This window comes from Bolinopsis microptera, chromosome 2, assembly GCF_026151205.1.
Source record: "Bolinopsis microptera isolate Bmic1 chromosome 2, MBARI_Bmic_1.0, whole genome shotgun sequence".
Taxonomy (NCBI): Eukaryota; Metazoa; Ctenophora; class Tentaculata; order Lobata; family Bolinopsidae; genus Bolinopsis; species Bolinopsis microptera.
In genome coordinates, this window is record NC_087073.1 from 884,866 (window position 1) to 896,048 (window position 11,183).

Genomic DNA, 11,183 nt, shown 5'->3' on the forward strand with positions numbered 1-11,183 from the left:
TCTGACTGGGGACTTTAATTAAGTGAAACAGTACCCGTGACTATCATCTAAAATATATTATGTACATTGTACAATTTAATGATATATAATTTATGAAACCCATTAGTTTGCTGTGATGATCGGACACTGTTTCGCATTACCTACTCGTGTCTTTTAACAGCTTTGTCAGACGTAAATAGTTGAAATTGTGATCATCATTTTAAAATCAGAAAAATTATCATGTGACTACCATGTAAAATTTCTCAAAACATTGTAATTTTTCGATATTGATATGATAGTCATTGTATCACTTCTATTATGCGTAGTGTCAATTACCATGGTCATTGACACTACGTCTAGTTTTTGGAAATTTAACGCAATATAAGACCACATTTTCAACCAGTCAAAATCTCCTGTGGTCCTGGATCAGTTTCAGTAACATTCCACACACTCATGAAGATAACACATTTATCTGACATTAATATATGAACGAAAAATGAACGTGAATTTGAATCATTTTAAACATGTTTTATGACATCATGTCACATGACTGATAAATTCCATTTAAAAATGCAGATACAATAACATGATTACTACTGGTTACTAGTGGTTACTATTGGTAACGTACAGTTTCCACAGTTACTAAATCAAAACACCACGTGTCAACGTAAATCTGGAAATCACTATTCCAACTTATACTTAAAGCAGTGTGCCCTTTGAATACGATATCAACTTTATTAAAACCTAAAATCCAGTGACAACTGACACCGTGATGGCTTTCTGGTCACTCTTATCTTCCAACAATGAACACGATCACATCTACTACTCCAGCAATAAGTATCATGATGCTCCTTCCGGATAATCGTTATAAAATGTTATTAGTGTTAAAATATGTTCTGCTATTTAAGTATCATGGCATTTATATTTTGCTTGTCATGCAATATAAAATAAATTTAGGGCAGCAATAATGTCCACAATCCATATACTTTACATTTTCAAATACATAAATACTTGTTTTCAATTTTAACAGTTAAAAAAATGGAAAAATACTTTAATCTCAGTAAGTTTCTCTTTTGTTCAACTCTGATCTGCGAAAGGTATGTGCCCGCACTCTCATCCAATTATAATAATTGGTTTGTAATTAATTGATAGTATCCTCCGCAAGCATTCTATCAACTTTATCAACGGCACTTGCAACTGATCACCTCATCATCGTCCTCATCAAGTAACCATAGTAACACTACTAGTTACAAGTCATGCTCAGCTAAAATCAGTCCTCGACTTTTAGGAAATTCGCATTTAACACAATGAATCTGTCTGACGGCACTGGAACTGATGGGTCTTAATCGCAGCAATAGATTATAGAAAAGTAAAAAAGTGACCCTGGAGGTTTTATATGGCTAGAATGGATTTGCGACACACAGGACATATCATGTTCTTCTTTAACCACTGATCGATGCACTTGATGTGAAAGTTGTGGATACACCGCAGCCGTCTGAAGAGGTTATATTGTCAGATTTATGTTATACCTTAATAGATTTTATAGGATGTAAACTTCCTTAAACTATTAAATTTACAAATTTCAAAGACGGAAAAAGTTTAGAACTTCATTGGAAATTTGAACAAATGAGAATTCTACAGACCTTTAATAATTAGGTTTGAAATGCATATGGTAATAATAATCGTTTTAGCGTGGTAACATTATATATTTGATTTTGACGCCAATAATATGCCTAACCCAATGTACTAGAAATATGTGATAATATGTGATAATATGCCTAACCCAATGTACTAGAAATATGTGATAAATGATAGCAGATACAGTACGGCGGAAGTTGGTTTCAACTAACCTAATCTTGACTTTATCTAAAAACTCTTCTAAACAGATGGGACATTTCGGGGTTACTATGGTTACTAGTGGTTACTATTGGTTACTAGGGGTTACAGGGGGTTACTATGGTTACTAACCTAATCTTGACTTTATCTAAAAACTCTTCTAAACAGATGGGACATTTCGGGGTCTGCCTTTTTGCATTTAGGGCCTTGTTCTTCGATGGCATTCTCTGAAATAAGGTCATATTCAGTGTTCAGATCCTAAACTTTAGGACCACACAGGAATTTTACAGCAATACTAAGGTAAGTAAACCTCGTTAATAAATAGAAATGTTGAAAGCTTTGCATAATGACGACGGATTACCTTGATGAAACGCGTTTTAGTTGTACAGTCCTCAATAAGTCGCTGCGTGGCACCTGTATTACTATCTAGGAACCCATCTGCTTCGAGCGGAGACGACTGCAACTGATCAGTTTATCATTAATTTCCATGATTTCTTATCATTAATTTCCATGATTTCTTTAGCGTAACAAAAAACATGTTGTTATTAAAAGCAGCTCAACGCTAACATCTTAGTAAAAACATGTTGTTATTAAAAGCAGCTCAACGCTAACATCTTAGTAAAAACATGTTGTTATTAAAAGCAGCTTAACGCTAACATCTTAGTAAAAACATGTTGTTATTAAAAGCAGCTCAACGCTAACATCTTAGTAAAAACAAGAAGAACTAACCCAGTGCAGTAAAGGACCCGAGGAGGGAGGATGGAGGTTTATAGGCCGGTAAACAGGGGTAGGTCGCACCACTGTCATAGGTTGGGGAATTGATAGCTGAGCAGGAGAGAGTGTGAGTTTATGAGGTATTATAGTAGTATTATAGTAGTATTAGTAGTATTATAGTAGTATTATAGTAGTATAATTATTAACATACAATCGATGCATAATTAAACAAATAATAAGCTCAAGTAAAAACAGCCACGCTTTGTACGTGACTTACGTAACTGATCTTAAGAGAGATTTATTCCCTTCAGAATGTCTGGTACATCTATCATTCTATCATGTCATTAAACTTACCCTGATCTGATATGATAGATGAGGGAAGGGGAAATTTCCCTGGGGAGGAAGATGTCGGAGAGTGTAAACGTGACTCAAACTAGTCTGTTGTGTGTTGGGCTCAGGTGAGTGCAGCAGAGAGTGTGTGTGAGGCATGTAGGGGTTACCTGAGTACTGACTTCCTACTACGTCTACATGGAGCATGCTCTGACCATCCGTCTGTGCCTCCTGGGGAGAAGAATATGTTCATTGTTCATGCAACACATCATTAGCATCCTGCATTCCGGACCATATTTTAGAAGTTTGCCTATGGCAATACTGTGACTTTAAAAAGTAAAATGTTAGTAAGGAAAGAAAGTGACGTGATTAAGAAGAAAACAGCAACAGAAGAAAACAGCAACAGAAGAAAACAGCAACAGAAGGTCTGAAAGTTATTACCATGTTGGAGGATGAGGCTGACTCGTCATCGCCACTTGGAGAATCTGATATTACGATGGGATCATTACTCGTCCTCCCCGGACCAGGAGTTCCTGAGAATTCTTAATTTATCAAACACCTGAACTGTTCATTTGGAACATCATACATAATATATAATATCAAAACCTCTCAAGTAGCAATAGTAGACTGATAGTTAAATTACCGGTTTCTCGAAGGAATTGGATCTCGTTGTTGTCGTCCACTGTGACCTGTGACTCAGAAGCACTTGGGAACATACATTGTCCCAATGATAGAAAGCTAGGGATCTGAAAAACAAATAGCTAGAAATAGTAAATCAACCTATAACTCCAACAGGGCATTTCATTGCCATAATATATGGATGTGCTACAAGATCCTAATGCATAATCTGTGGTTGATATCAAAGAATTAAGTAAAATTAGTCAACATTTTGGAGGTCTGTAGAATAAAGTAGTAGGCAAAAAGCATTAAGTAAATTCTTTAAAAACTGTACCAAGTTTGAAGATGAGGCCGAATCAGAGCTATGACAGAGTTGCTCAAGCTCCGTGGATGTCAGTTCTGTCACTGATTGGTTGACATCCCCAATATTAGATCCTCCGGAGATGTCAATGAGTGCAGAGTCTGAGGAGGGTATCTTATCTCTGTTGAGGGATGACATGAACAGGTCATAACATATTGCCTGGGGAATAAATCCTAGAAATAGTGATCTTTATTTAATACTAATGAGTTCGAAAACTGATTTTTAATTCATTTACACTACAGTGATAGCAATCTCAAAGAAATTCTGCACTCAAGCATATTCTGCAGACTGCAACTGGTTACAGACTTCAAAACTTAAAATCTCAATATACACTCAACTATATACTTGGTCAGTGGTGCAACAAAACAGCCCCACTGACCAATCCAAGCTGATGCTACCAGTGCCAGTACTACCGTTTAAAAAAACTGCTTATAAGCAGTTTTTTTTTACGGTAGTACTGGCACTCGTATAAATGGCACTCGTTTAAATACGAGCTGGGTATAATTCCTCCCCAGTACCCCTTTAAAAATTAATTGTTCTCCAGCACTTTCACCCTTGTATTCCACCAGCTAGATTTCATTTCCATCTGGTAATGCTCTGTACATCCAATCAATAACATCTCCTAAGAAAACAAGCATTGCATTGGCGTGCATAACATAAATTTGTTCCATGTTAAGGCAATCTTGTTAGGAAACTTCCCTGCGTACTTGCAAGCTTCTAGTTTCCAGGGATTTATTACAATGGTCGTGGTTAGTGTATCCTATTTCCTTCCTTTTTTGAGCAATAACGTTACTAAATTCATGAATTCAAGATCTCGCAACTGCAAGTTGTGAGTAGTGTAATGAGGAGTTTCCAGGTCTGCATCCAATGAAAATTGGGGCACAAACTTGTTTGGTAATGATTGCACTGCAATTGCAGGCAACCACCCATGTATTGTAGTTGGCTAATCTTCCATACTACTAGTAAAATAGTAAATCGATCAGGTAACCAGAGGACAGAAGGCATCATGGCAAACTTACAAGAGTGTGCTGTAAAAAACACATTGAATTCTTAGTAATGATTGTGGAAGCTGGAGCCCTGTTTTGAAGGTGGAGTGAGCCCAGTGTATTGTGAATATTCATATTTTGAATTCTTACTACCAGAACCGAACTTGAGGGATTTGTTTGACGTGTTCAATGCTGCAAATGGTGTTTCATAACTTGAAAAGAATTGTGGTTAAGAACTGTTAATACTACTATCACTAGAGAAAACCCTCTTTAAATATGTCCCTGACAGGGAAAACATTTCCTTTTGAGAGTTTGTCCCTATTAAATTTGATAATTGGGACAAATAGCTTTGTTTAGGTTGGCTTTGCTGTGATAAAGAAAGAACCTCTTGCTCATTTCTGTTCAACAAACTCGATTCTCGGTATCAGATTTGTCACTGAAATTAGTGAAACAAATTTTTTAGTGAAACAAATTTAAAATTTTATCCTTTATTTTACAATCATAGTATAATAATATTTATAAGCCTCCGTTTTGAAAGTTTTAAATTTTAATACATTCACATTTCTATTTAAAATTCAATTTTATGTACAAGTCAATAACTGGCCGCCAAAGCCGCGCATTCTTGAAAACAGGATTAACTTGATTATAGTTATACGACTACGGGTATCGGCCTTACAAAATGACAGGCCTCACAAAATGACAGCCCACATAGACCATGCTGTAGCTTAGGTTCCCTATACATTGAACCCTATTCCTTTTACTGTATGAAAGAGAAAAGCATTAATTAACACTTCCCAAGGAATGATAATGACATAGAATCTATATTTCTTACATAAATATGGACGTTTTTGCTGTTCAGTCATTGCCCCGCCTAACTGTTACCCAGAATGGAGACCAAAGTTTTGAATTTAACCCCAGAAAACCATGTACTACCATGACTTATGTCAATCAAAGACTACTCTGGTCAAATAAAAAAACTGATTTAGTGACTTTGGTAGAAGAAATGACAAAAAAATGACCTAGCCTCACAAAATGACAGTGTTATGCCTCACAAAATGACAGTTTTATTTTATGATACAAAGATGGCATATTTATATTGGATGCCCCTTGCCTAATTATTGGTATTCTTAAACCCAATAAGCTCATGATGAGCCTAAATGTGTTTGTTTGATCATCAATTTTGATCAAAATGCCTCACAAAATGACACCGAAAAGCCTTACAAAATGACAATGTTTCAGATTGAATTATTTTCATCATCTAAAATGGATCAGAGACAGTCAATACAAGAAGGAGTTAAAAATAATCATAATCTGACAGTTAACAATCAAGTGGCATTAAAACAGTGCAGTTCTGATATCAAAACTTTGATTTCAAACTCTTTGATTTCAAACTCTGATTTCAAAACTCAACGAAATAAAGCTTCTATTTTGTGAAAGCAGAGAGTAATAACAACTCCTAAAACATGTCAAACGTTAACTAAACACTGAAAAGTGATATATCCAGTCATAGAAAATATCAAATATAACCAAATACTGTGTTCAAGTATGAAAACAAAAAATGATTTTACGCCTCACAAAATGACATTTTTTTAATCTTTTCAAAGTATAAAAAATGTTCCTTTTTAAATATATTTTGGTAAAAACAGAACTGGTATAATATAAACAACATATATATCTAACAGTAAGACACGTGAAAGAATAATGAAACTTTTTCCCAAATCGGATTTGAAGTGATGCCGTTTTGGGTTGTCATTTTGTAAGGCACTATCTCACGCGAAATTGCCCAACTTTTTTTAATCATCCTTTTTCCTGTAAAAGCTATTCCAATCTTCAATCTATTATATTTATCTAACTGTCCTAGGTGAAATCAAATTTCTATAGGCTGCTGTTAAAAAATGACAGCCGTGACGAAATTGTCATTTTGTAAGGCATGTTTTTTTGGAAGATTTCAAAGATGACAATTTTTATCGCAAAATTTACGGTTTTTCAATCAATGAAACTAATAAATCAATGAAACTAATCAAATCAACCCCCGGGAAGAAAAATATACCTGTTGAACTACCTATCTGGATAATAAAACATGAACAAAACTCATTTTTGTGCATTTCAGAGCCATCTCCTTTTTCGTGTCATTTTGTAAGGCCGATACCCGTATGTAAATTTAAAACTATCCGTGGTTTTTTCTTTTAAATAAATACGTTATTATTTTACCTAAGTCCAAAGCCAGCTTTGAAAAATTTACTATTAAATCATAATATATCATCAACTTTAAATATTTACAATGCAAAAATTCATTAATCTGTAAACACGCGTACTCCAGCCCCTAAACGCATAAATTGTTATGCGGCGCGGCTCAAGCCGCGCACGTACGTATTATTTTATACTGTTTGCTTTCTAATAAATATCGTGCCAATGTGTACGTCTAAATTGTAAACGTTCATGTTTTGTGTAAAGTGAATCCAATTGGGACTAGTGACAAGGATAAGGACCCAAGTGCCTGTACGGCTTTTTCGGACCCCTGTGGACCACTACTCTTGAAATCACTCTACAACATTGAACATCTATATCTACTACGTCATTTGGCAATTATTGTCATTAATCTAACTTTCTAATTAATTGCCGAGGGGGAAGAGTAAACGCTTCACATTAAAATTCAATATACAAAATTCAAAACCATCAATACGGTATTAAATATTATGGACAAATCTATAGATCTATTTCGTAGTCATATATTCACATGATTTGCTTTATATTATCTTAATACTGTAATGAAGTACAGTAGGATTTGTGTTTCGAGAAAGAAAGGTTGCGGTCAAATTATTAACAAAAGTAAACAAAAGTCCATCAGGGACTCCGTGGAGTCGAAAAAGGTACACGGCTGCTGTCTGGAGCTGCTAGGCATTTATTGATCAAGATGTTTTATTGTATTGATTTATAATGATTCTATTGTTCGTGACTAATCAAGTTCTAAGTGGAGGTATAAAGTGCTGCTCAAGATACTTCGTCATCTCATGTCCAGTATAATGATTAAGATAGTATACAATGCAGTTTTAGTAGTTGACCCATACAGTTAAGTCCGTCATAACTCACAATCGTTAAGTCGTCGGTCAATTGTCAGAGTCGTTGTGTGTTTATTCGTTGAGATAGCAGTAAGATAAGATGTTTCGCGCGCGCGCGTTTAATCCCGTCGACGTGAGATGTGACAATGAAAACGCCATAGAATTATTATTTTCGCGCGTTACGTAGAGTTTACCAGTGTGTAATACTAGTTAACACTGGGTGTACACTGAGTGTAAGTGTAAGTTTCATATACAAGCCGTTGAATATTTCCAATTTTGAGTGTATCGTGAGCATGTTTTACAGTGCGATTGCTCGGTACTAGTGTGTTTGTGTATATATATATATATATCATTTGTGGAGTATGGTGTAAGTAATGTTTTTGGTTGGAGTGCAGTGGTTGTATGTATGAGAAAAGTATGATAACTGAATGGGACAAGGAATTCAGTAATACTGTATTCCTTGTCCCATTCAGTTATCATACTTTCGTCTTTAAGGTTATAGCCAAAATCTTTGGGATCTCAGGGAGAAGATCCGTAGCTAACTTGTGGTGCATTTTATGTACTTTCAATTCAGAGGTTTTTCCCAAAGGGGGAGCCCTCACTCGGCACCACTGCTCTAAGATGTCATACCAGTCAATGCTAAATATTTTGTAAGGTGTTGAATAAGGGATCCCCTTTAGAGTACTATAATACGGGCCATGATCTGACCCTGTACTCAGTGTATCTGAGGTTTAACCTTAAACTTGTTTCACTTTAAATATTCTCTAAGCATCCTTTTCTTCCCTATACTACTTTTTTTTTATTAAAAAAAGTATTCAAACAATATACACATAATATCACAATGACCCTTTATAAAATAATATAAAAGATAATCACCTCAATATAAAATTAAAATCACCCTTGGCTTTGTGGCTCCAAGTTCAGATCTAGACTATCTATATTGACAAAGTTCTTTCTCGCACCTCTGTCTCCCTATACTACTGTGTACTATACTGTTACATACAAGTGTATGTAAAAAATTGTTCGAGTACTACTACAAGGTTATAAGTTTTGAACGAGCACTTGTAGGTAACAGTGAGCATGGAAAGGTCGGACACTTGGACATATGATACTTCGAAGTATCGACGCAGGATACTTCGAAGAAATTTAGACGAGTAACATCCGTCAATGTTAATCATTCGCAGCTCGGCATGGGCCAGTGGTGCATTGCACTGCGATCCCACGAAGTGATTGTGAGAAAAATTATTTTATGCGCGGCGCGTCCTTCACCTAACCTTGTGCTTTCGCGCCGCTGCAAGATCAAGGACTTTGGTTAAAGCAAGCTTTGGATAGTAGAGCAAGCGCGGCTCCATATTTTAACACTACAAAGCATTACTTAAATGTTTGAATACATTATTAGATATTAAAATAAAATAAAGTATAAACGTATTTTTAATAATAAAATTAATCCAAAACCAATTTTTGATTGAATTCTAAAAATGAAACAATCCACGTTTATTTTATTAATAATTTGATTGACTATTGAAGATTTCCATATTTTACAGTTCGTAGATAGTTCGTACACCGCTCGTGAACATCTCGTAAACAGTTTGTAACTTAACCAGCTCGTAGCCTTCGGCAGTCGCGCGCCAAATTCAACGTCCAGAGTTAAGTTTTTAATTTTTAAATTTTGTAGCGCGATGAGTTACTGAGCCGCGCATTTAATAATACTTCTCGCTGTCGTTAGATCGGCCAAATGCGCTACTGGGCCTCGCCGAGCTGCGAAGAATTGACATCGTCAAATAAGTTTAATTCAATTCCTATCTCTTTTTACCTATCCAAATCAATATTATGTTTATAATCTGTAATTTTTAAAAAACTCTGTTTTTCATATACAGTGAAATTAATTCAAAACTTAAACCCATTGTAATTGTGATTAGTGAAGAAAATTTTTGCTTGACTTTTATTACATTTGTTAATAATTTGCTGTGCCATTAAATTAAATTATAAATTCAAAATTTACATGCCAATAATTGCAGTTTGTTATGATTTATCACAGTTGACCTCACTTTTCTATTTAATTTTGATATAAATTATATATGTATTTGTAGGAGTTCCCACACTCCCACAGATCTTGTCATACATTGTATGACCAGCCGCGCACGAGTGCGCGGCTCCCCTGTATCGTTCAAACTCTACACTAGGGGGTACTATAGTGAAACGACCGTGGGGGTCACGATGTGATACAACACAGATCTAAAAAGACATTAGACAAGTAACAGAATCGGAAAATAGACTCGTATTTGTGTTTTTTGTTTTTTTATATAATTTAATTTTTAAAGCGTATGTCATGCATTGCCCACGTTAAAAAATTTGTTTCACTATTTTTAACTGATTATGATGTAGCCAATAAATTAGTCCATTATAGAGACAATCCCCTTACGGGGGCTTTGAATCAATCAATTAAATTATATTAGCTATTTTAGATTTAACAATATAATAATCTCATTCATCAACTCTCAAAATGCAAAAGATTACGGGAGCAGGGGGTCTTTTTGAAATTTCTCTCGAAATTGATTTTTTAAGTGTTTCTAATAGAGCTAGAGGGGAGTGATATCTATCTGCTGCTTTTTTTCTCGCTAAGTAAAGTAGAAGTAAAGTAAAAATTATGACATAACATCATCACTAATGTCTACAAAGTATCATCACACTACATGGAAAAATAACTATTTCTCCATCAAATTTAAAGGTAATAATTTATCAAATATTAATCACGAATAAAAACAACATTAAAAAATTTAATTTATTCATACTTCCCAGTGGAATAAAGATTTATAACACGTTTCTTTGCTACATAAGGATGAAACCACAGATGATCATTGTGTTTTACCTTATTACTGATATAACTGGTACCTTCAATTCTTGTTAAAACTTCTTTCGAAACATTCCAAAAATGAAAGTCATTTACAATACATTTAGAAATTATATTCTTTAAAAAAAATATTTTTCCTAGCCAACGTTATTGATGGTCAAATGTTAGCGCTTATGTGTAATTGTATTGCGCGAGCGATTTTAAATCATGCATACCGAAAGTCGAGTCTATAAATCTATCTTCTTCAACAGTTTTTGAGCAATCACCCTGAAACTTTCAGGATATGTTCTTAGGATCATTTAGAAGATTCTGATCGGCCAGAATTTTGAGATAGGCCTCGAAAAAATGTTTATTTCAATTTGAAAATCTTGGATCTGATTTTTTGACGATTTTTCCAGGTCCGAGATTTCTAAAATCGAATACAAAATTTTAAGGGGCCTATCTCAAAA

The 11,183-nt window shown here is 34.8% G+C and overlaps 1 protein-coding gene across 3 annotated transcripts; it reads right to left on the reverse strand.

The window, feature by feature from the left end:
- Positions 1 to 37: 37 nt before the first annotated feature.
- LOC134826528 (E3 ubiquitin-protein ligase ARK2C-like) lies at positions 38 to 4,067 on the reverse strand. 3 transcript variants are annotated; one of them, XM_063838919.1, is made up of 8 exons: positions 3,812 to 4,067; positions 3,503 to 3,605; positions 3,301 to 3,392; positions 2,884 to 3,090; positions 2,545 to 2,640; positions 2,177 to 2,278; positions 1,948 to 2,042; positions 38 to 1,474 (listed from the first exon to the last, which is right to left on the reverse strand). In XM_063838919.1, the coding sequence occupies exons 1-8, from the start codon at positions 3,974 to 3,976 to the stop codon at positions 1,372 to 1,374; spliced, it is 963 nt and encodes a 320-aa protein (XP_063694989.1). In that variant the 5' UTR covers positions 3,977 to 4,067; the 3' UTR covers positions 38 to 1,371. The 3 variants fall into 3 exon arrangements, with proteins under 3 accessions (XP_063694989.1, XP_063694988.1, XP_063694987.1); XM_063838918.1 differs by having other exon boundaries at positions 2,177 to 2,272; positions 3,301 to 3,401; XM_063838917.1 differs by having other exon boundaries at positions 3,301 to 3,401.
- Positions 4,068 to 11,183: the final 7,116 nt, after the last annotated feature.